Below are 27201 nucleotides of genomic sequence, written 5' to 3' on the forward strand. Positions count from 1 at the left end.
TTTTAATAGGGATTTATCATGTTGCTCTATAGAGGCTATCAACTGGTGGAAATGCTCTGTTCAAGGTAAAGGACCCTATTTATTAAGAGAGACTGCTACATTTAAAAAAATCACTAAACACTTAATTTCTAAGTCTTGATTTTAGGAAATTACCTCACTTGGGCTTTGTGTACAAAATAGGGATAATAATAGCAATGCCTAGGCTCATGGTGCTGTTGATGATGATCAAATGTAACAGAGTACCAGAAAATGCTCTATAAACTATAACATTTTATTTAGTATTACGTAGCTGAGCTATAGAGCCATTTATCATTAAAAAGACTAGCTGTAATGTAGATTATAACTGTAATATGGATTATTACCTAAATGATCTGCCACTTTGTTTTAATAGGCATTTAGTTTATGAAATCTAAGGGTCTAGCCCAGTGTTTCTCAAAGTATGGTTCCTGAACCACTAGCACCAGCATCACCTGGACACCTCAGAAGTGCAAATTCTTGGGGTCTATCCCAGACCTACTGAATCTGAAATTGGAGGCAGAACCTAGCAATCTTATTTGAATAAGACATCCAGGCAATTCTGATGTTAAAATCTGAGGACCACATATCCAGCCAAAGTGAGTAAAAAGTGAGCATGTATGACTAATATCAAAGGAAAATACTCAGTATTTGTTATTTGAAACTTTAAAAGTTGCAGTGCAAAGACACAGTGGCCTAAATTACCACTTTAAAAAAATTTCTAAAGCTTTGTTTTCAAAAATAATATAATTCTCTTTACCTAGCCAAGCTTTATCAATTACCACATTAATCATGAATCCAGTGGTAGTATATAAATTTGAGAATCAGATAAATCACAGAGCATATAACACTCTGGATAAGGAATAAAGAAACAGAACTCTAGTAGGAATTAACAGTGGTTCAGAAAATAGTCACGTTTTAATTCATTGGGCCTGCATGTCTCTCAGAGGAAGAATCACAACTGTATCTTAAAAATCACATTTATCCTAAAGACAACACCCCACAGCATCTCAAGGTTCTTATTCAGGCTACGGAAGTGTTTCATCACTTACTCAGAGAAAAGACCATTACTTAGACTGAATCACCAGCAATATTTCCTGCAGCATAAGATTTGTCATTGGGTCTGCTAAGCAACAGAAAAACAATCTCAAAACTTCTTATCTTAAGAGATATCATAAGAGAAAGCTATCAGCATTGCTCCCAAACTCAGAGTTTGTTATTTGTCACTAATAAAACATATGCAGGAGAGTAATAGGTGAGATCACTGAAGAGTCTTGTGAGATTGCAACAGAGAGTTCTTTAAGATCTTTCTTGCTTTCTCTTTTTCCATTTTAAAAAACTCTGGTGTCCTCAAGACACCTAGCACCGCCCTGGAAAGATGAGAGTGAAGTACTGACTTTATCCCAATTAAAAACTGCTGTACCTCCTAAGAAAATCAACAATTCTAAACTCTTACTTCCTACACTGGGAAAAACTAGCACAGGTAAATAATTGCCAAAATAATTAATTCCTTTTGCTCACCCACTCATCTATAAATATTTATTGAGTACCTAATGTGCTCTAGGTATTGTTCTAGGTGCAGAGTGAGTCTAGAGAGATGCACAGATGTCAGTGAGGAGGACAGAGATTCCATGTCTCCAGGTTTCAGTTTCTCTGTCAACCAAAACCATTAGTACTCAAACTTGAGCAAGCATCACAATCACCTGGAGAGCTATTTAAAACAGACTTTTGAAGCCCACCCAGATTTTCTATTCTGTAGATCTGAGATCAGGTCCCCAAAGTAGCATTTCTAATAAATTCTCAGGTGATGCTGATGCTACCAGTGCTGTGGCCACACTTTGAGAACCATTTACCAAGCCACCTGAATGGCAGCTCTTCACACTATCCCTGCCGACTTCCAAGCACTATACATCTCTCTTCCAAAGAAGACAATGGCCTCGAGACTGCCTCATGCCTATTGTCATAATCATGTACAACTGAGCAAAATTCCAATTTCAAGAACCACCTCAAATATCTACAATCAGTAAGCTCCAGAACAGAGAACAACAGAGAAAATTCTCCTTCCCGGGGGTTTTCTCTATCCTTGCTTTTCTTTATATTTTATTCTCTACCACAAGAAATCATTTTTATATGATGATTTCCCAATGCGAGTGTTATGAAAAATACTCCTTTAGACTTTTCATATATCTTTAATAAAATCACAGCTTTTCTTCTAAATTCAGTTCTCATGGGCCTAACACCCGCCCTATTTGTCAGACTCTCTCCTTTTTGAACAAAAGAATCATAGGGTTAGAAGGAACACTGAGAATTCACTTAATCCCTCCTTGGCCTCCGTCAACACTGTATCTAAACCATCCCCAAATATAGCAATTTTTAGTACAAAGGCGTACAGGCACTAAGAATTTCTCATTCAACATTCTGTCATAGACTTCAAGATACTAATATACTTTCCCTCAGCCTTCCCTTCTCCAAGCTAATCATCCTCAACATTTAGACTTTCCTCATTAGATTTCCTAAACTTTATTTTGACTCTTCCTTAAGAACTTTATCCTACCTTATACTTCAGAGCCTGAATTATATATGTACTGTTGTCATGAAGGCTTTTTTTCTTTTTTGGTATGTGAAAGAGATAAGTTAATTTGTAGCTTGAATAAAAATGAATTTAATTGGAACAAGAAATATATATGTATAAATGCCACTAAAATATAATACAGTAGCATTCATTTGAACAATTAGTTTCAAATATCCTTTATTTTATTAAAATATATAGCAATGCCTTACAGTTTTAATAACTTTACATTATAAATCACTAGCCATTTCACACATAAAATGGATTGGAATTAGAGATCTTTTAAAAATATGCCACAAATTGGGGCACCTGGGTGGCTCAGTGGGTTAAGCCTCTGCCTTTGGCTCACGTTATGATCTTAGGGTCTGGGGATTGAGCCCTGCATTGGGCTCTCTGCTCAGCGGGGAGCCTAGTTCCCCTCTCTCTCTGCCTGCTTCTCTGCCTACTTGTGCTCTCTCTTTCTGTCAAGTAAATAAATAAAATCTTTTTAAAAATAAAATATGCCACAAATTATAACCATATTTCATGACACTTCACACAGGACAAGACAGTATTATTAATTTGCTTTTTTGATGTTTTATATCATGTTTACTACTAAAGTTGGAGTAGCTAATCAATGATTTATTTGTGAATGATTCTAAAAATACTGAATATTATATAATAATCATTTCATGAAAACACTCGAGCCTCAAGAATCAGAGGACTTTAGAAATTCAATGAGTAAAAGACAAAATAGGGTAAAGGCCAGATCCAATCCTATGTTTCTGAGCAGTTTAGAAAGGGAAAATAGTTAATACACTGGAAATGGGGTAAAATGGGATGATTCACCTTATTTCTATTTCTCCCGTTCTAAATATCACTATTCAAAATGAATCTTTGCTTTTGGAATGGTGAGGTGCTCTAAGCAAGCCTAGGCCTGAGGGATAGGTTTGTTTCCTTGCCTATTGGGACCAAGGTGTACGGTGGAGGCGATGCATTTAGTCTCCAGAGAGAAGGAAGATGCTGCTTGCACAGCACTTCTACTCACCAGTCCATGCAGCAGCAAGGGTGTTGGCTTTGAAGGAAGCCAACTGTCCTGCTCTCCCAGCCAGAGGTAAAGAATTGCATTGGTGGCCACTAGAGGGAGGAGGATTAGGAATAGAGTAAATTGTGGGGAAAAGGCACCCATGAAAAACGCACATGGGACAACCAACACATCACCAACCACCGCCTAGCAGCTACCTCTCTGAGGGACTATAATGGGGTCAGCATACACCATTAACCCAGAGACCCAGACACCAGGAGTTATCGTAGTATCCCAGTATATAGCCCCTTAACTGTGATGGCTGGAGAAGGGAGTTTGAACAGGTTTGTGGGAAACACACAAGCACACAAACACAAACACACAGGCACACAGACATACATTCTCATCCCCCATTACAAGAAGTTGAATCTGTGCCGTCTGATTCTTGCTCATTTTCTTATTTAAAACTCATGATGTTCTTTACCAAGAATGTGTTCATGAAAAGCAAACAGCCCACCTTCAAGATAGTCTTGGGAGAAGCACCAGCAGAGACACTCATTGTGCCAAGATGTATTTTACCAACAAATCTGTACAAATTACATGAGGTTAAAAACAAATGGAATATAATATAATTAAAGCAAAGTTTCTTTTGCTAAATTACAGCTTGAAGCAAACCTGCAAGAAATGTTTCCAATTAGCTTCTTTAGCAAACACAAAGCATAGCTCAGAATATGTTTTGCTTTCCATCTGCCCTCTGGGTGGGCTGCCTAGTGTGTGTCTTACCTCCGGCACAAGTAGTTGAGCATTCTGACCAAGGCTGATGATTCCATGAAAAGCCAACTTCATTGTCTCCACTGCCGGTCCGAGTGATGGGAACATTGAATTTATACCTAATTCCCAAATTCTGTTCCTGAAGGAGAACCTGCCATTGAAAACAACTGGTGAAGATAATTAAAATACAATGAGGCTTCATTCAAATACTTATTATTTCTTTTGAAGAAGAAAATGTCATAAAGTAAGTCTTATAGGAAATTTAAGATAACCTGTAGAACACACACAATGATATTGAATTTTCTCCTCCCATTTTCATGGGTAATTTAGAATCATTTCTCTTAAATGCCTTGTTTGGCTTTAAAAATACTATTTAAGCAGGCATTGAAAAGATCAGTCATATGGAAGGAGCAATATGGCCTTAACCTTACACAGATTTGATACCCTTGGGTAAACCATTTTACCTTTATTAACCTTAATATCACCACCTGTAAAATAGAGATAATAAAGCCTGCCCCTCTGTACCTCACAAGGTAGATCACAAATGGAAAAAGTTAAGTGGCAAAGACACATTTACCATGACAATGAGATTTTCTGAGGTGGGACCTAGAGCTTCCAAAGATTCTGGTTCATCAGTTGGTCTCTTGTAGTGAAAAGCAGTCCCAGCAACATCAAACTTCCGAGGCCAGTCAATAGTCCAGGCACCATTAATATAGTAATCATCTCCTTCAGATTTCAAAGCTAAAAAAAAAGAAAGGTCTATCTAAAAATGTAAAACTTCATTTACCACAACACAATGTCACTTATTAACTGCACTGGAGTGTACAATGAGTATCCAATTCATTTCCACTTGGAGATAGGATTCTTGGCCATTTGCTTAAGTACAAATTAACATGTAATTTTGCATGTGAATGCCAAGAAGATGTTAAGTATTTATCAATGATAGTAATAAAAAGAAATGAACGCTTTATCTGGAGGAATAAACACATGAAACTAGCAAGGGAAATTATAAGAAAAGCAATAATTGGGGATGAGAGTAAGAGTAGGGAGCAGACTTTCTTGCCTAAAACTTAAAATTATAATTACATGAATATGAGATGAAGTGGACTTGTGGTACTGGCACGCAGACAGACAGAAAAATGGAGCCAAACAGTTAAGAAATAAACCCAGGGCACCTGGGTGACATAGTTAAGCGTCTGACTCTTTCTTGATTTCAGCTCATGTCATGATCTTAGAGTCCTGACATTGAGTCCTATACCAGGCTCCGTGCTCAGCACAGAGCCTGTTTAAGATTCTCTCCCTTTGGCCCCTCTCCCTGTATACTCTCTCTTTCAAAATAAATAAAGAGGGCACATGGGTGGCTCAGTGGTTTAAGCCTCTGCCTTCGACTCAGGGTCATGATCTCAGGGGTCCTGGGATAGAGGCCAGTATCCTGCTCTCTGCTCAGCAGGGAGCCTGCTTCCCCCTCTCTCTGCCTGCATCTCTGCCTACTTGTGATCTCTCTCTCTCTGTCAAATAAATAAATAAAATCTTTAATAAATAAATAAATAAAATATTTTAGAAAAATTATTAAATTCTACATTAAATCAATTTCACCTGAATAAAAACAAAATTTTAAAAAGAGAGAAAGAATAAATGCCAGATGGGTAAATATTTAAATGTATACATAGTTAAATAATAAAATGTTAGAAAGAATATATGGAAGAACTTAAAAAAGTAATATTAGGGTATGAAAAGGTTTTCTTTCTTTTTTTTTTTTAAAGATTTATTTATTTATTTATTTATTTGACAGAGAGAGAGAGAGAGAGAGAGAGAGATCACAGGTAGGCAGAGCAGCAGGCAGAGAGAGAGGGGGAAGCAGGCTCCCTGCTGAGCAGAGAGCCCGATGTGGGGCTCGATCCCAGGACCCTGGATCATGACCTGGGCCAAAGGCAGTGGCTTAACCCACTGAGCCACCAAGGCACCCTGAAAAGGTTTTCTAAGCATAGCAAAAAAAAACCCTCACAAACTATAAAGAATAAGCCTAATAAATATGCATGCATAACTTTTTAAACCTCTGTAGAAAAATAATGTATTAAAAAGTTTTATTAAGAAAGTTTTATAAATATGTGATAAGAAAAAGGACTATTAGCACTACTATATAAAAACTCCCATAAATAAATAGGATGATGATAATTTTAATAATAATGATCATGCTTTGACAATGACAAACTTGTCAGCATAATTTTTTGTTAACATACTAGCTTCTTCAAAACCTTTATCACAGGGGTGCCTGGGTGGCTCAGTTGACTAACCATCTGACTTGGTTCAGGTCATGAACCAAGGTCAGGACAGGTCATGACCTGACTTTCACTCAGGTCATGACCTCAGGGTTGTGAGATCAAACCCCACACAGGGCTCCATGCTCAGGAGAGTGTCTTCTCTCTCTCTCTGTCTCCCTCTCCCCTTCAACCTGTGCATGCATGTACACTTAAAAAAACAAAAAACAAAAAACAAAAACCTTTAAAAAACACACACACAAAATTTTCTCAGGCCAGATGAACAAGCAGCTCAAAAGCACTAAAAAGGTCATGGCACATAGAGTCTCTGACTCTCTGGACCTCTACCACTTGTCCTTAATATTATATACCATTTCCATACCTCCAACCCTGTCTGCCTAGCAAGTTACTTGTACTTTCTTGACTCCAGATATGTTGTGAAAATTCATTTAATTGTCAAAAATAAGTCTAACTAATCTTTTGGGATTTGTCAACCAGTTTTCTGTACTTAACACATTGAAAGTACTTTGACTATATAAGGACATCTGAGACTGTATGATATGAAATATTGAAAGCAAAAATTAAAACAAGCCTCCTCCATCCATCACCAGTAGCTCTGAATTCTCCTTCAATTTTAACTCTCACTTTCCATTTTTTCAACTACTTAATGAAAGGATCTTAACTCGCTTTTGCTGGTACTATAATAAATTCAGAAAAACACAAAGTATTTAAAAAGGAATGAATAAGGGAGGAAGATGTGACTTTATAGACAGAGCATTATCAAAGGGAAAAATCTGATATTAGGATTCTTATTTTTTAGTCTTTTGATGTGGAAAAGAATCCAAAATTACGGCATAAAAATAAAGAGGTGGTTTTTTAAAAAAATTTACTCATTTATTTTAGGAAGAATGAGACAGAGAGTGGGGGTAGGAGCAGAGGGAGAGAAACCCCAGGCAGACTCCCCCACTCAGTGTGGAGCCCCACACAGGACTTGATCTCATGACCTATGAGATCATGACCTGAGGTGAAAGCAAGAGTTCGGACACCTAACTGAGTGAGTCACCCAGGTGCCCTAATAAAGAAGTTTTCTTAAATAAAGGAAGGAAGAGCCTGATAATACTAATGTTCCATCTAAAGAAGCATTCTAGATGTGGTCTTATCTTTAAAAATATTTAAGCAAGGAGTTATTTCCAAGGGAATAAGAACTCATCCAGGTTTCTGAAGAGTCTAAATTTGTCTTAAAGGATCAAATATCAAATAAAAAGAATTTCCACTTCTTTCCATGCTGAGATAACTGGTATTGAACGTGCCCTCCAACAGTAAACAACTGGAAAACTCATAAAACTTTTGAATCAGTTGTTCTTAAGCTGAAAAGTTAGTGTCATTGTTTGCAGATGACATGATACTATATATAGAAAATCCTACAGACTCCACCAAAAAACTATCAGAAGTATAAAAGAGTTCAGTAAAGTTGCAGAATACAGAATTAGTACCCGGAAATTGGTAATGTGTCTATACAGCAATAACAAAGTAGCAGAAAGAGAAATTAAGAAAACAATCCCAGGGATGCCTGGGTGGCCCAGTTGGTTAAGCATCTGCCTTCAGCTCAGGTCTTCTGGGATCGAGTCTTTTATCAGGCTCTCGGCCCAGTGGGGAGCGTGCATCCTCCTCTGCCAGTCTGCCTCCTCCCACCCCCGATGAATAAATAAATAAGATCTTTAAAAAAAAAGAAAAAAAGAAAACAATCCCAACTACAACTGCATCAGAAAGAATAAAATACCCATGAATAATCTTAACTAAAGAGGTAAAAGACCTGTGCTCTAAAAAACTATAAAACATTGGTGAAAGAAACTGAAAAGAACACAAACTAAAAGATATTCCACTCTCATGGATTGAAAGAATCACAGGACATGAGATCAATACAAAAAGAAAGCAATTGTATTGTTACATAACAATAAATCTTTCAAAAATGAAATTAAAATATCAATACCATTTATAATGACATCAAAAAGCATGAAATATGTAAAGGTAGACTTAAGAAAAAATGGGTGCAAGACCCATACACTGAAAAATAAACACTAATGAACAAATATAAAGACTTAAATAAATATATAGGTAAATCTTTTCGTGTATTGGAAGATAATATCTTTAAGATAGCAGTTCTCCCCAGATTGATCTACACATTCCATATAATCTCTTTTTGCAGAAATTGACAATTTTATTTTAAACTGCATACAGAAATGTATAGGACCTAGATATGCAAAAATTATTTTGAGAAAGAAGAACAAATTTGAGAACCTAATGCTTCCTATTTTAGAATTCTACTAGAAAACTCTATTAATTAATACAACATAGTTTTGATTTAAGGAACACACCTACATATATATCAATGGAAGGGAACAAAAAGAGACCCATACATTCATGTTTAAATGACCTTTAACAGAAATGTCAAGGTAATTCAATGGGGGAAATGATGGTCTTTTCAACAAATGGTGCTATGGTAACTGAATATCTATATGAAAACAAACAAACAAACAAACAAACAAACTGAACCCCTACTTTATACCTTATATAAGAACTCAAAATGGGTCATATATCTAAATATAAAAGCTAAACTGTAATTCACTGTTTTTTCACTTTGAGAGAGAGGGATAGAGTAAGCATGAGTGAGAAGGGAGGGGCTGAAGGGAAGGGAGGAGAGGGCGAGAATCTCAACCAGATTCTGGGCTGAGTGTGGAGCCAGTTGCAGAGTTCCATCTCACAATCCTCAGATCATGACCTGAGTCAAAACTAAGAGTCAGACAGTTTTTAAACTGAGCTCACCAGGTGCCCCCTAAAACTATAATTTCTTGAAGAAACATTTAAGAAAATATTTGCAACTTTGGGGAAGGCAAAATTTCTAAGGCAAGACAAAAAAAGCATAAACTATAAACAAATAAATAAATTCGATTTTGTGAAAATCAAAAGACCCATTAAGAAAAGGAATAAACAAACCACTGACCTGGAAAAGATATTCCTAAAATATATATTTGAGCAAAGACATGTATTTAAAATATACAAAGAACTCCTAATTCGATTAAGAGAAAAAAAATTAAAGTAGGCAAAATATTTGTTGAGACACTTCACAAAAAAAGATACCTATAAGGGTAAAATTTAAAAGGTCAACAATAGGGCACCTGGGTGGCTCAGTTGGTTAAGCGACTGCCTTCTGTGCAGGTCATGGTCCTGGAGTCCCAGGATCAAGTCCCACATCAGGCTCCCAGCTTCATGGGGAGTCTGCTTCTCCCTCTGATCTTCTCCCCTCTCAAGCTCTCTCTCTCTCTCTCAAATAAGTAAATAAAATCTTTAAGACATAATAAAATAAAAGGTCAACAATATCAAGTATTAACAAGAATATAAAGCAACCAAAACTCTTCTACAGCACTTGTAGGAATATAAATGATAACCACCACTTTGGAAAACAGTTTAGTAATTTCTTATAAAACTAAACATGTACATACCATATGACCTAGCCATTTTGCTCTTGGGATTTTATCCATAAGAAATGAAAATATATGTCTACACAATGTTTGTCTCTAAGTGTTCAAAGAAGCTGTATTCATAAGAGTCAAACACTGTAAATGACTCAAATATCCATCAAGTGAGTCAATATAACAAATTATGGTATGTCCACACAATGGAAAATTACTTGGCAATATAAAGGTGTGAACTTAAATACACTCAACTTATTACTCAAAAAATGTAGATAAATCTCAAAAACATCCTGGATGAAAAAAACACAGACATAAGAGTACAGACTTTATGGTCCCATTCATGTGAAATTTCAGAACAAATAAAAAGAAAATACATAATGTCAGAAAACAAATTAGTGTTTACCTAAGGCTGAGTTTGAGGGAAATTGACTGCAAAGGCCAATAAGAGAATGTCCCGGAAATGCTGTGTCTTGGCTGTGGTGTTTTATATATATACATAAGTATATAAATATAAAAATATGTGGTGTATATCTATATATAAATAGATTTAAATATAGTAATATATATTTAAAGTAATAATTCATGTATTTATAGTAATTAATACTTATGTTATTATTTATATATTTATATATTATAACTTCTATGTATATATAATTGTCAATACTCTTTGAAATGTACACTTACTTTTTTCTAAAAGATTTTAGTTGCTTAGGGAGAGAGTGAGAGAGAGCACAGAGGGAGACCACAAAGGAGGGAGCTGATGTGGGGCTCGATTCCAAGACCCTGGGATCATGACCTGAGCCAGAGGCAGATACTTAACCAACTGAGCCATCCAGGCACCCCTGAAATGTATACTTATAATAAATGCATTTTGTCATATATAAATATCTCATTAAAATTGATTTTCAAAAAATCAAATAACTAACCCAGTGAAGAGTAAGTTATAAACCACTAATTTTTTGTTTAGCTCTTCAGTGTGGTCTTATAAAACTTGATTTTACCATGAAACTGTTCTATCCAAGCAATATTGTTTTCCTTCAAGATAATGTGTTGCTTTTCCTCAGTAATTTCTAAAAATCTAGCAAAATACGCTACTCACCAATATAGTTCTTCGACATGGCAACTTCTCTGACTTCAATATGAACAGAGCCTCTTGGTATCTGGACTACTTCCATGTAGCCTGAAACACAGAAGATAGCCAGGAATAAGCAGCACGAGCAGCTTTGGTCAGAAAATGAGTGTTTAGTAACCATTCAGTAATAAGTTTCCTGTTCTTCAAATCTTTCTTCGACTTAGCACTTTATAAATTATGCAATATGAGCAAATTCCCCTTTGGGTTCATGAACACATCTAGAGTATTTTTCTTTTTCTCTAAACTAGCTCAAGATAGTCTTTAAAGCCTCAACATGTATAATACTGGTTCATGTTTTTTTTCCTCAACACATGCTCCTCCCATCAATGCTCTGTGGGAATTCAGATCTGAGGGAAACACGGCTAAATGAAGTCAAGTAGAAAGGGAACAATATTTCCTTAAAATATCTTACATGGATCTATAGTTCATATTTAAGAGACTAAAAGCAACTTGGGGAAAAAACACTGTCTGCCTAAATAAAAAAAATTTTTTTAAAGGGGGTGGGAAAGAAATCAACTGTTTTGGCTATTCCCAGGACAACAGAGGTGTGAAGAAGCGTTCTCTCTACACACTCACCTCCTCTGGGCAACGAATCATTGAAGAACCCTTCGATGGCATCACATGTGCTTCCATCCCCTCCACAGACTCGACATCTATCTTCCCTAGCATCAGATCCCAAAATATTATCACAACCTACATGCTGAAAACAGAGAAAAATATTCAGTATGTCATAAAGAGGAACACTTGGAACTGTAACTAACCAAATAAATATAACTTATTCATTTATTTGTTTTTCCAGTAAAGGAAATCAAAACAGGAAGTATTTTCCTCTTTCCACTTTTTCCTTCCCAGTCTAGTAATTTCTTAGCTAACATTTCTCGACAAGTTTAAAGGAAAAGAATTCTGATTCCCCAGGAATGTATGTCTGTATTTCTAACCTAGGTTTCTTTTTCATTTATAGAATCCATGCTCCAAATCTTAAAATATTATAATTTGTTGGCAATGGACTCTTACTTATACCTTCAATCAAGAAATGCAAGATTTGGGGCACTTGGGTGGCTCAGTTGGTTAAGCGACTGCCTTCAGCTCAGGTCATGATCCCAGAGTCCTGGGATCAAGCCCTGCATCAGGCTTCCTGCTCAGTGGGCAGCCTGCTTCTCCCTCTCCCACTCCCCTGCTTGTGTTCTCTCTCTTGCTGTGTGTCTCTCTCTGTCAAATAAATAAACAAAATCTTAAAAAAAAAAAAAAAAAGAAATGCAAGAATTAAGAAAAATACCATGTTGTCCTGTTGTCCTACATAGAGTTATAACAGCAGGAGTTGTGACTGAGCATTATGGTTTGACCTTTCTAAATCACTGATGCTTTTGGATATCCAATTGTTAGTGTCAAGGATTAGTTACAGAATTCAAAACAGGGTAAACCTTTAAAAATGAATACCTATTTCCACCAGCTGAATAAAATTGTCATAAAAACAAGGACATTAAGTATATGATCTTGGGAGCTGAAATTCTACCTTTCAGTTTTGCATTTAATCACAGAAATATGGATTTTTATATATTTTTGGTACATATTTTGGCATTTGAATTTGTATAATGACCTTTAGCCATTGATATCAGGCATGTGATCTCTGAATAAAACCTGTACTTTTGTCTTTGCTACCCCCCAGAATTTTAATACTGTCATAGAAATAACACACATGCACAGGATCATCCGGTATATTGAGAATCAAGTAGCCTGAAGGACAGAAACTTTCACAAGAAATTATGACACAAAACAGATAGTGTTTTTATCACTTCTTTCTCAGTTTCTGAGACTTAGTTTTGTGCTTCTCCTTAATATAAAGTAAAAACAAACAGTGAAAAAAGTTATGAGAACAGTGGTTTTTATGGCTTTTCTTATTATGGTTAAGTTTTATACACAGGTCTAGGAAAATAGCATGGATTTGCTCTTAAAATTCTCAACTAGTCTGGCTAATTCTCTAAAGAAAATGCTTTAGTAAGGTAAAGACTAACTCTATAATGAAAACCACTGTGCTTCAAATGCTTCAAAAAGAGACAAAGTAGGAGGAACTTAGCTGTTTCACACTTTGAGGAAAAATTATGCTATGAAATGTATTAAACAACCTTCCAATGAAAACATGTGGTAGCCATATGAATATGAGCTAAATCCTTGTTCCCTCTCTCTTCCTATCATCTTTGTAATCTGTTTATAAACGTAACAGAATAACAGAAATTAAAGTCCAAAATATATTCAGAGTTCTAGCAATTACTACATATATAACTGGAACACCAAAATAAATCGTATCTACATAATGTTTGAATATGAATAGGCTAGTCTACCTTTAGCGATGTGTATTGTTAACCTAATTGGAAATTGAATTTCTCTAAAATGTAGCTCTCTTTATTAAAACTGAGCATAGTATTAATTAGGAGCAACCATCTGAGAAAAAAGACAGAAGTCTCAAAAGCACCCCTGACCAAAGGAGTAAAATTCAAAATTGGAGCAACCTTGCATTCCCCATTGATACAGATATCCAGAGAGTCCGCATTGCACTGAGTCCCATCAATCACTGCAGGGGCACGTTCAGTGTAGAAGTTGTAACCTTCAGCCAAGCAATTTAATGCACAAGGTTTTACCCCACCTGGACAAATACAGCAGAAAAGAAATAAATGGAGTGGTTCTTTTAAGAAACAGTGATTCCATATTAACCACAGTAAATTTACAATTCATACAGACATCATTCACTCAATATATACCCAGATGTGTAGGTTTCTTCCCTCTTTTGCTAAAATTTGATATTTATTTTCATTGTTTATACAACTTAACAGAAGATCTGTGGAACAGTTTTAAGGTTTAATATGTTCAGGTATTTCTAGTATATATTTAATAATATATTTTATGTCAAAAGGGAACACAGTGGAGGTACCTGAATGTTGAAAAAAATGGATGAAATAAAAACTTTTAAAAAACTAAGAAAATAAAAGTTTGAGGCTTGGCACAATAACTTCATATAGCAAATGGGAAATTTCTATAACATTTGTCACTTATTAACTGAAGCTGATACAAAAACTCTACTTTAAGCAAGGATATGGTAGTTATTTAAAACAACAGCAACAACAACAACGAAACAAAACCTCTAAATTACTAACCACTTTAAACAAACTGTATTCCATGAATGTGGCTTTAGTGTAGAGGTAAGTTTTTAATGAGATAAGCAAATCAAAGGTAAAATTAATTATAGCATTAAATTTGAATAATTCTTGTTACAAAATCAAAGATAATTACATATAGCATTAAACATGAATAATTTAAAAATACCTAATTTTATTTGTGAATAGAACTACATCATTTTCATTTTGTCACTGAAATTTGTATTTCTTAAGCTTGATTTGAAAAATAGGCATAAATAGTAGCAATTTAAAAAAACAAGCAGAGTAATATCATACTCTCATAGTATATTGGAAAGATGTAATATGTATTAATTTATTTTATTCAAAACATTGCATGAGAAAGTTACTTCTAAATATGTAACTACTGATTGAAATTATGACTTAAAAACACTTTATGTCCAACCTTCGTTTGATGAAGTTTAAAATATTTTGCTTTTATTCTAATCATGCTGATAAAATTTCTTTTTGAAATAAAAAAAGATCATTTCTAACAATGAAAATAAGGAAGAAGGATAAAATGACATGCTTAATCTCAGTAGAAATTACAAATCTCATCGAAGGTATGTGAAATCAAAGAGACAAGCCAAATGAGTGTTAGAGACAATGGTAAATTAGAAAGAACATTGCATTAAAGATCATTGTTATAGTTGATTGTTGTATAATGCAAGAAAATGGCCCAATATTGTCAAATACTGTTTTTTCATGAGAAGATGGAAACCTAGAGTTTTAAAATAAAAATGTTTTTTGATAACTCACTCAAAGTTTTCAAAAATACTAGAGATGAAAACATCTATGTAAGTAAAGACTGGTTCCTGAACTGCCAGTTTACCTCCTCTGGCCTAAGTCCACGTTTGCTTCCCTTTTCAATGTTTAGATTATAGAACTTCTATATAATTTGATATGTTATTATTGGACTTAAGTTAATGGTACCTTTTGCTCTCCTTACCGCAAACATAACAAGTAATAAGTAGAATAATTTCTTCCTAAACTGATAATCAACGTATTTATATTCATTTTTTGTAAGATTCTTATAAATAAACTTACTCTAAATTTCAATGAACTTTACAGGGATTTTTTTCATTACTATCCAGTATAGTTCTTTTCCCATTTTTTTTTTTTTTTACTGTAATGCTTTAGCATTTAATGTAGCTTTTTATGTGCCAGGTTTTAAAAAGAAAACATGAGTTTTGTTTACTCAATTCTAACATAATTTAATTATGTAAGGTAGCATTTGATATGTAGAACATATAAATACTATGGCTGTATTCCTTAGACTACTACACTATGTGATAATAATAAGAATACATTTCACCCTTTTTCATTTCAGAAGATGTGTTCAGCTTCCTCAGCTACAGAGAGGGGTTTTTTAGTCTTGTTTTAAAGTGGGATCCACATCCAGCATGGAGCCCAACACAGGTCTTGAACTCATGACCCTGAAATCAACACCCAAGCTGAGATCAGGAGTCAGACACTGAACCAGCTGAGCCATCCAGGCACTCCACTCAACTACAGTGAGTTTTCAGAAGAGGTACTGTTATTATTTTGAAAAGAGATTTAAGATGATTGATTCTCTAAACATTAAGTCACATCATTACCAGTTACCTTCAGTGAAAAGTGAAAGCTTTTATGAAGTGAAAGCTTATTATGAATTTAGGGTAAATTCACTAAGTTTAAAATTACCTAGATGCTGGGGGCACCTGGGTGGCTCAGTGGGTTGGGCCGCTGCCTTCGGCTCAGGTCATGATCTCAGGGTCCTGCGATGGAGCCCGCATCGTGCTCTCTGCTCTGCTTCCCTCCCTCTCTCTCTCTCTCTGCCTATCTCTCTACCTACCTGTGATCTCTCTCGGTCAAATAAATAAATAAAATCTTTAAAAACAAGTATAGATAGCACATTACCAACATAAACAATAAATGGTACTATAAAACAAATCTCAATTAATTTAAAAAATTTAAATCATACAGAGTATTCTTTGATAATAGTAGAAATTAGAAATCAATAACCAAAAAAATCTAGAAAATATCAAATAATTGGAAATAAAACTAACATAGTTCTAAATAAACCATAGGTCAAAGGAGAAATCACAAAGTAAATGATAAAAGATTTTGAATTAAGGGAAATTTTTTAAAAAATCAAGTTTGGTAATACAGAAAAGCAAAATAAACCCAAAATTTAAAAATAATAAATAGAAGAGCAAAAACTAATAAAAGAGAAAAAAATAAGAGAAAAGTACTAAAGCCAAAAGTTGATTCTTTGAAAAGATTAATAAAATTAATAAACCTCAAGCAAGACTGATCAAGAAAGAGAGAAAACACATATTTTCAATATCAGAAATGAAAGAGCATACATCACCCAGAGCCTATAGATATTAAGCAGGATAGTAAGAGAATGTTATGATCAATTTTCTGTCAAGAAATGGTATATGGGAGTATCCCATAGTTTCTTGAAGACATAAAAATTTTTTAAAAATATGAATATCTCTTTATCTACTAAAGGAGTTGAATTTGTAACATTTTTTTTTTTTTTCACAAAGAAAATACCAAGCCTGAGTGGCTTTAGTAGTGAAATCTATTCTAAAGAAGAAATAATACCAATCCTACAATCTCTTTGAAAATATACAGGGATTCTATTTCTAGAAGCCAGAGTAAATCTAATACCCAAACTTGTCAAACACAGGGCAGGAAAAAAAATTGCAATTCAGAATTCCTTAAAATAAATAGATGAAAACGCCCTTAATAAAAAATTAGAAACTAAATCCAATAACATATAAAAAGATAAAAAATCATTGCCACATGGGGTTTATACTAGAATTAAAAGGTTGGTCTGACATAAAAATCTATCAAACAATTCACCATATTAATAGAGCAAAGAAAAATAAATTTACTCATACATGTACAAATTGTACTGAAGAGCCAATCCAGTGTATTAAGGCAAGAACATGAATTAAAAGACATAACAATTGATAGAAACTGTTTCTACTTCCAGACAACATAACTGCTTACCAAGAAAATCCTAAGCAATCTACAAAACAACTATTAGGACTAACGGTTGTTCTTAAGAGGACAACTAAGTAAATTTAGGAAGGTCACAGAATACAAATTTAATATACAAAAATCTATGTATTTTTGGATATTAGAGCAAGCAATTGAAAATGCTATAGTTTAAACTTTTATTTACAATAGTTGCAAAAAAAATTACTCAAAAATAGATTTAACAAAAGAAGCACAAGACCTAACACCTAAAACTACAAAACATAGCTGAGAGAAATTAAAGAAAACTTAAAGAAAATTAAAGAAAACATTAATCAATGGGCATATATATATATATAATGTTCATAAATTCACTATTGAATTCAATATTCAATGTTAAACTAATATTGTTAATTTATCAATTCCTCTTCAACTATCTATAGATTCAACATGATAGCAATCATAAGCCCAGCATATTTTTCTGTAGTAATTAATAGCAATTCTAAAATTTAGATAGAAAAACAAAGCACCTAGAATATCCAAAGAACTCTTGAAAAATAGATCAAAGTTGGAGGAACTTACACTCCCTGTGTCCAAGACTATGCATTTACAATAATTCAGTCAGTGTGGTGTTAGCATAGTACTGCTATCATTTCATTTCATTGCACATTGTAAACATTTCATTGTGCATTTCTATTGTTGACAAATAAGCGAAAGAAAATAGAATTGAAATTACAAATACACATCATAACCCCAAATTATTTTTAGACTATAGATCCAAATATAAAGACCAAGACCATACAGCTTTTAGAAGAAAACATAAGAAAATATCTTCTTGAGTTGAGAAAGGCAAAGGCTTCTAAGACAGGATACTAAACACAATAACCATAAAAGGAAAAAAAAAAGAAAAAATAGCATTCATCAAAATTAAAATCTTAATTTTTAAACACCATTAAAAAAGTAAAAGGAGGGGCGCCTGGGTGGCTCAGTGGGTTAAAGCCTCTGCTTTCGGCTCAGGTCGTGATCCCAGGGTCCTGGGATCAAGCCCCCCATCGGGCTCTCTGCTCCGCAGGGAGCCTGCTTCCTCCTCTCTCTCTGCCTGCCTCTCTGCCTACCTGTGATCTCTGTCTGTTAAATAAATAAAATCTTAAAAAAAAAAAAAAAGTAAAAGGAAAGTCCAAAGATGTGAAAAAATATTCATGAAATTTATCTGATAAATAACTACTACTCAAGAATAGAAAGATAAATAACCAATTAAAAATAGACAAAAGATTAGAACAGTCACTTTACAAGTGTACCAAGAAGATTTATAAATGGTCAATAAGCACATAGAAATGTACTTGACATAATCAGTAATCAGAAAATGCAAATTAAAACAGCACTGAGACATTATTATACACCTACCAACAGAAGATTGAAAATACCAAATGTTGGCAAGGATGTGGAACATAACTTTCATATGTTATTGGTGGGATTGTAATATGGTACACCATTTTGGAAAAACATCTGGCAATTTCTTTTAAAGCTAAACTCACACCTCCCCTATCGCCCAGCAATTCCACTCCTAAGTATTTACCCAAGAGAAATGAAAACATATGCTCACCAAAAAAATGCTACAAAAATGTTCACAGCAGCTTATTCAGAACAGCTGAGAACTAGAAACAACTCAGGTGGTCAGCCATCAATAGCAGGATGGGAAAACTGGTTTTTACGATGGAATGCTGCTCAGCAATAAAAAGGAATGAGCTATTCATATGTGCAATAACGTGGATGGATCTCAAAAACATTAGGCCCCAAATAGTAAATATGACATGATTTCACTTACATGAAGTTCTGGCACCAGCAAAACTAATACATGGTAAGGAAGAAAAATTTCAGAACAGGGTTGCCTCTTGGAAGAAATAGGTAGAGGCAGCTATTGACTGGGAAGCACTATGGGGACTATGAGAATTTTGGAGGTATGGTAATGTTCTGTACATTAATAGGGTTTTGCAGGTGTGCGCATTTGTCGGAACTCAGGGAAAGTACGGTTAAGATTGTGCATTGCATTGTACATAATCTAACCTCTAAAACAGTAAGTAAATATTGAACTGTGGTTAATTTTATACATGTTGAAGTATTTAGAGGAAAGTATAGCAATGACTACAATTTACTTTGACACACATCAAAAAATTAATGGATTAATGGATGGAGAGATGACTAGACATGTAACAAAGTATATCATAATGTGAATGGTAGAATCTTGTCAATGTAAAATTATTTTAATATTGCTCTGTCGGAAAATTTTCAAGGCAAGATAGTAGAATAAAAAACAAACAATAGAAATTTTTTAAAAGTACATTCAATTTCTCCGAGAGAAAATTTTAACAAGATTTAATTTGTATTTTGGGAATACAAGAAAACTTCTGGTGTTTACTGAACAATTAGTATTTGATACATGCCCAAATTATAGGGTACAAATGATCCCCAACACTAAAAAAGAATAATAATAATCTACTGGAAGATCCTTGGCCTTTGACCAAGAAAGAATACAGGTTTTCCTGGCCACTTTTAACTTGATTTATATTGTTATAAGTTGTCTTCAGGGTGATAATTCTAAATATTTAGTGATTATAAATGGTTATAATGTAATATCCATTTATCCCAAGAAAGTCTCAAGAATTCAAAAGCATTATTTGGATTTATATCCTTTCTAGGACTTTTGTACCTTGTTAAATAGAATTAGGTTTTTATAAATGATCTCTGATCATTTTTACTAACATAAACTTTATTACAGGGAAACTGTATAGTACTATAAGCATGATCCTGCTTTGATTTGCAAACAATGATTTCTACTAGTATGTGTATGAATGTATGTGTGTGTTTGTATGTATTTATATATTCTTTTATATTTGCAAAGCTCTCAAGCATGATGAATGCTCTGCTGGTTATACATTACCTCCAGTATAGGGTTTCCAGTTATAATACTTTCCACGGAAAGGCATATTGTCAAAGTCTGCACACTGTTTCTCTCGAAAATCTCGGGCCCCCAAAGGACATGGCTAAAATAAAATAAAATCATAAATGGTATGATTGTTGAAAAATACTAAAACTAAGGGACATTGTCCCTAAAATTAAAATTGCCTGAATTCGTCACATTAGCTCACTGCCTGATGCTGTAGCTATAACTCTGGCATTTACTTTACATTTACTTATTCTACAGCAGTATTCAAACTTATGTGTCTGAATTATATCTTAGCCACAGAATAAATAACTGAAGTAATTTATATGAAATTAAGTGTCAGACAGTTTCCTTATAACTTTATAGTCAGATACATGTCATAGTCCACTTTGCAATCAATCCATCAGGATTGTAAATACATATTAAAAACTAGATGAAAAAAACTAAAACACAAAATCTCTTTTGGTAACATTATTTAAGGTCCAGTTGCCACAGCTACTCCCAGCTCTTCATTTTAAGGAATCAAGAGGCAGGTTTGTAACACAACATTCAGCTCTATTAACTGTGGTTTGGATCCCTACTACTATAGCTGTTTACTGTCTGGCCTTGACAAAAACCATATTTTAAGATGTGGAATTAACTGGGAAAATGCTAGTCCTCAAGTCTAAACACCTTCAAATTCAAGGAATTTGGATTTACTAAGATTTACATTTAATCTATGAACATCACGGAAAATAAAATACTGAACTGGTTAAAAACATCTGTATGTGTTGGGTGGGGAGCAGAGGAGGATGTTGAGAGGGTGAAGAGAAGGTTATTTGTTTTCTAAAAGTTTGGAATGTTTCATCTACCTGATTTTTTTAAAGAAGGAGAACCTTGCCAATGCAGCTAGGTCTAGATTCCAAATACCACAGGCCATCCTAAATTCAATCTTCAAATTCACAAAGAATTAGAAGTATAACCTTTCAGTGTTTGAGCAATATGACCTAATTTGACTTATCTTTTAGAGTTCTATAGCTGTAGCACCTAAAATAATCACTGCTTTTGATAAACTGATGGAAAAAATATCCTGCTCACATAAGGAAGAATAAAACAGGTCAGGAGATAAAATTCTTAATTGTGAATAAGTGATGAGTAGATTAAACTCTCAGAGATCAGTCAAGGACTTTTTACTGCCCTCCCTTGGATCTCTACATTTACTTTATATAGTTTCCTGAGGTTAGTATATTATAAATGGTCCTTTGAAGCATGTACAAAAACAACAGATCACAATGTGCACATAGTCATATGGTCATCATTACTTCCTATATTTGGGGTTCAAATCTCTACCATATCAAGTCCAAAGACTCAAATTCAGGTGCCTGGGTAGCTCAGTTGTTTGAGCTACTGCCTTCAGCTCAGGTCACGGTCCTGGAGTCCTGGGATAGGGCCCCGCATAGGGCTCCCTGCTCAGCGAGGGGTGGGGAGGGTGGGGAGGAATGTGTTGGTGGTCTGCTTCTCCCTCTGACCTTCCCCCTCTCATGCTCACTTGCTCTCATTCTCTCTGTCTCTCAAATAAATAAATAAAATCTTTTTTTAAAAAAAAGCCTCAAATTCTGAAAACAGTGTCAATAGGTCTACGTTCCATTGTGAGCCCCATATTATGATTTCTGCACATTAAAGTTTAACACTGCAATATCAAACCCAATGATTCTGCTTGTCAAATAACCCTTCTTGTCTTTTTAAAAAATGAAAAATGACTATTTAACATAGGCTACTTAGTGCATCATGCTGGACAGACACACTTCCGGAGTCTTTTGTTTCACCGCATGCCAATCTGTGCATCAAAGAAAAGCCATTCTAGACACTTTTTCAGGGACTCCCATTCAAGGATGAAAGTGGTTGGTGGCTTTGCCATGTAGCAAGACTAATTTTTAAGCAAACATCATCAAAATTTTTAAAAAATACAGTTACTTTGAACTCTAACTACAAGTTTTCCAATAAAACTTAAGTATTTGTAAAGCACCAACCACTAAAACAATCATCAAAGCATGGCTTTCAGTTTAGCTGGAGAAATGGGACACAAATGGGAGAACAGCAGTGCTGTCTCAGGCAATGAGTGTACCACAGCACAGCACAGGTGGCCTATAGGTGCTCCATAAGGTAAAAGATCCATGTGTCACATGATTTGTGTAGGAGGAAAATCGTGAGTATAGCACAATTACAAGTATTATAAGTAATTATTTTTTATAATATTATAAAGTATTATAGGAATTGAGCTAGGTGAGAAAGAATATTTCTAGGGGGTTAAAACTATTAAGAAGGAAGTGAAGTAAAGCCATGGTTACAGGAAGGAGAAGTTCGTATGTTGGGAATAGTTCCATCGTAGACAAAAGAAATTTATAAAGTAATAAGAAAAGACGACATTTCATAGAAAACCACTGGTACATTAAAAAAGCCCCAAATTAACAAACTAAGGCATTATGAAGACTATTTACTTAAAAACAAACAAACAAAAAATCCCATTCTTGACTATCTTGTAACGAATCTCCTAAATACAGGCAAAGTGAAAAGTCCGACAGGAGGATATTATAGTTTAACAAAACACTTGGATAATATTTCATAAAATTTCTAATCTATATTCTTTCCTCTGATAACTACTCAGGGTCAACATAATAAAAATATTAGCAATGACAACAACTACTTAGTATTTACTAAGCATTCAGCAAGTACCCATTCTATGGTACACTATTCAGAAGCCTATAGATATATTATCTATTTAATCTCTTTCAACACTCTTAGGCATTTGTAATTAATAATCCCTTTTACCGAGTACACTGGCTATAAACGTTTGCTTAGTGATAGTTTCAGGGTGTAAGGACACTCCTTCATCAGAATGGGAGCTTCCTTTGAACTCTGAATGTTACAGTAACAGCATAAAGTTTTAGCTCTGTTAAGATGTATAAGAACTTAATAGGAATAACTTGAGCTCCTGTCATTTCAGCTGCAACTTTCTTTTCTTCTCCAAACTACTTTTTCCTCATTTATAAAACAGGAGGGCTAACAGCAAAATTTTGGAGTGTGACAAACCTGGATTCAATTCTAACTTGGTCTTTTATTTAATTCATGGCTTTTAGCAATGCACTCAATTTTCCAAACCTCATCTATAAGCTAGGGATATACTAGTATTTACCTCCTAGGAGAGGATTCATGTGAACTGTTTAGCTCCGTAACTGGCATAGGACAGAAGTAAATAACTATTAGCAGCTGTTCTGGTCTTGGGTCTAGGCATTCTTAGATTCATTCCTCACCTTCTCCTGCTCTGCTCTGTATCTCTGGGGAATGAACTCTGCAAGCTCCATTTCCCAGTCTTCTGTGTCTGCTGACTTCTGACAATGATTCAGGCAATGAAGGCACTACTGGGGGAAGCCAGAGTATTTCTCTTTCTTTCTCTCCACCTCACGGCAGCACCATAGGCAGAATAATCTTTTTGATTCCAACTTCAGGTAATAGCACCACACTTACCCCATCCCTCCCCTCTCTAGCCCTATCCTATGATTCTATCCTATAATTCCAGCATCTAGACTCCGATAAAACTACCCTCTTCTTTGGTCTCCCTGGACGGAGGGAGTGGTGGCATCTTCCTGTTGATGTTGATCTATGGGCTTGCCAGCCTCTTCCAACATCTATTTAACCATTTTTTTCCATTAAAGTCCCTCTACTTAAATATTCAGAGAGGTTTATATTATTATGGTTGGAAATAATAATAATGATGATGATGTTGATGAGGTATTTGGGAGACTGAATAGAGATTTATTTATTTCTATGTATTATTTTTTGCAGTTTATTGGTTAAGGGCAGAGGATGGCCAACATTTTTTGTAAAGGGCCACATAGTAATATTTTAGACCTTGTATGCCATACGGTCTTTGTTGCAACTCCTCAACAGTGGCATTATGGTGTGAAAGAAGCTATAGGCAATATGCAAATGAAAGGTCAGTTCTGTGTTCCAATAAAATCTTATTTACAAAAAGAGGTGACAGGGCCACCTGGAATTTTACCCTGATTTAAGATGGTAACATAATAGATACATATGTCCAGCAGCACTTTGAAGAATGATCAAATTCAGTGATTAATTTTTGAATCAATACAGAATCATATACTTCTAAGACTATAATCTAATTTGTAAAGGATGCTTCAATTTCCTCTACAATTATCCCTAAAGTGATCATGCAATCTGTACAAGCATGTATAGAAAAATCAAATACTTTTCAGGTAGTTGCAATTATCAGATTCTTTCTTACTTTTAGCCCAAATCTATCTTTCTATAACCCTTTCTTCTGAATCTACACTGAACAATCTGATCCCTAAACGTAAGGTATCTAGACCTTGACGGCTTTCATATGAGCACATCATAAGATTATCATTAGTCCTCTTAAAGCCAGCCATTAAGAACTGGCCTTAAATGTCTTTCTTTTGCTCAGCAAATGTGTCACATATGATGTAAGCTCTGGAAATAAAGCAATAAAACAGATTAGGTCCCTGCTGTCAGGAGTTCATTCTAGTTAGAGGTGAGAAAGAAGAAAAATAAGGGGATTGCTGGTGAGGTGACAGGGAAGTTCTTTTAAAATAGTATAGTCTTGGGGTGCCTGAGTAGCTCAGTGGGTTAGGCCTCTGCCTTCAGCTCAGGTCATGATCTCAGGGTCCTGGGATCAAGCCCAGCATCAGGCTCTCCGCTCAACAGGGAGCCTGCTTCCCCAACTCTCTCTCTCCCTGTGTCTCTGCTTACTTATGATCTCTCTCTCTCTGTGTCAAATAAATAAATAAAATATTTTTTTTAAAAATGGTATGGTCAGAGACATTCTCTCCAATAAGGTAGCCCTTGAGCAGAGAGTTAGAAGAAACGGTGGGAGTGATTTACACATCAGTGAGAAAAGTAAATAGTAAATACAAAGGCCCTGAAACAAGAGTGTGTTAGGGAGGTTCAAGAATAGCATGGAAACTGTAGAAGACTTGATCCCATGCCTTTCTGTTTCTAGAATATCCCGACCAGTTCTGTTAGAATTTACCAGCTGTTCTGTTTTTCTGATTTCAATGTTTCCTTCAGTGAATGCTCTGAATTTGTGTTGATTAGAAATTAACTCAGTAGGAGTTGTATATTCTCATTCCAAAGGAAAAGAGTGACCAAAGAAAAGAATAATTTCTTAAGGAAAAATTACATAAAATTTTTTTTAAATTTTTTTTTTTAGGAATAGTAGAGAGTTTAAAGAGTAATGCTTTTTAAATTGCTTAAAGGTAATAAATGCTGACACCATGCAAAAACAGTGGGCATAAGCAACCAATTTTTTATGTAAAGCCTGACAGGTTTTCAGCCTCCTGGTGTTAACACTAATCAAGCATCCTCTCCATCTAAAAAGCAACCAGCAGGATCCCACATAAATCCAGAGGGCAAAGCTGCAGGTCTCAGCATTTTTAATCTTAGTATTTCCAAAGAAATAAAAAAATTAATACTAGCATCTTTATCAGCTCATTTTTTTTTTTTACACAGATATGTATGTTATTAGCACATTCTCCAGACTATCTACACTTCCAATTACACTGATTGTTTAAAAGCATCTCTTTTTGACTAAACTTAATACTCTTTATTGGTACATAAACCTAAAAAAAAAAAAAAAAAGATAATTCATTGGGGCATAAAAGTTGCTATAGAAAGAAATCTCAGCTTCCGCTGACAAACTTTGTAGTGGCTATTACTGGGTTTCTAATCCTGGTTTTGTCCCAAAGAATAGGGTGACCTTGGCAAGCTGCAGAAGGCTTTTGTGCCTTCTCTCTTTCTTTTGCAAAATACACCCAAAATGCCACTTAACTTCAAGAGAAATACGTCCCAAAATGTCTTACAAAAGAGGACAATTCCATAAATTCTGTGTTGTGTCTTCTTATCTCTAATAAAGTGCGAGAAGAAAGCTGAGCAAGAAAATTCTTTTTCCCCTTTCCCATTCCTTTCTTCTTCATAAAGGAGATAGGCAGGCTGGAAGGAAGCAAGGATTTCTATGGCCTCATGTAAAATTGCAAAATGAGCAAAACTGGCATTTTATTCTCCTACTTCTTTTCTCTATTGCCCTTTTCACCTTCTGCTGCTTCTTCCTTTCTTGTTCCCACACTAAATGCACGTTTGCTTCTTCACCATTACACTAGACAACACTTCAAAACTCCCCAAATTTAATTTTCCTCTTCCTCTCCAGGATGGCAACATACTCTTAGCTGGCTATACCCTATTAGTTTCAGGAGCATAAGCAGAATTTAAATTCCAGCACCTGATCAGCTTAGCAAGTCACAATGTACTTGACATGGGACTGCAAAGAAAGGAAATTTTTGTTTATCCAAACAGGCATCACTAAGTCATGCAATGACACAGGGCTAACAAAGTCCTTGCTTCCACACCTTCTCTTAGAAGTTGCAAACAAAATTCCTGATTGCCCAGTTATCAGGTATTGTATGATTATCTCACTAAAGTTAAACGTAGTATCCAGTGAATCTTCTCAACCAGCTTTTGATTGAATCTTATCTTTTCTCTCCAAAATGTTTTCTGATTTTTTTGTAGTTTCACTGAGTATTTACTTAAAAAAAAAAGAAACAGAAGCCTGCTAAACCTGTATTTGTCTAGGCAAACTAGAATCTAGCAGGTCTTTTGATACCATAGTCTTCTATGCAAGTTTTCAGACTTAAATCTATTTCTGTATAGCCTGAATTTAACTAAAATGCTATCTGTCCATTATATAAACCTTTCCCCTAGTCTTTGAAAACGTTAGGCAACAAACATTTACTTTGTAATTTTTAAAACATCCCTTTTAAAAACAAAGCAAACAAACAAGCTCTATTCTGTGCTTAAAAGCTAGTCCTTATTTTTCAAAACGTGATGCACAC

At 34.8% G+C, this 27201-nt stretch overlaps 1 protein-coding gene across 1 annotated transcript in view; it reads right to left on the reverse strand.

Annotated features, from left to right (window-relative positions):
* ADAMTS6 (ADAM metallopeptidase with thrombospondin type 1 motif 6) overlaps positions 1-27201 on the reverse strand; it is a 309107-nt gene that overhangs the window by 50026 nt on the left and 231880 nt on the right. The window contains exons 15-20 of the mRNA XM_059417959.1: positions 20297-20399; positions 13729-13862; positions 11798-11921; positions 11189-11269; positions 4936-5099; positions 4371-4509 (exon numbers count right to left, since the gene is read on the reverse strand). Of these exons, the coding sequence (XP_059273942.1) occupies positions 4371-4509; positions 4936-5099; positions 11189-11269; positions 11798-11921; positions 13729-13862; positions 20297-20399 (745 nt within the window). The remainder of the gene's footprint in view (positions 1-4370; positions 4510-4935; positions 5100-11188; positions 11270-11797; positions 11922-13728; positions 13863-20296; positions 20400-27201) is intronic.

Source organism: Mustela nigripes, chromosome 12 (assembly GCF_022355385.1).
Source record: "Mustela nigripes isolate SB6536 chromosome 12, MUSNIG.SB6536, whole genome shotgun sequence".
Taxonomy (NCBI): domain Eukaryota; kingdom Metazoa; phylum Chordata; class Mammalia; order Carnivora; family Mustelidae; genus Mustela; species Mustela nigripes.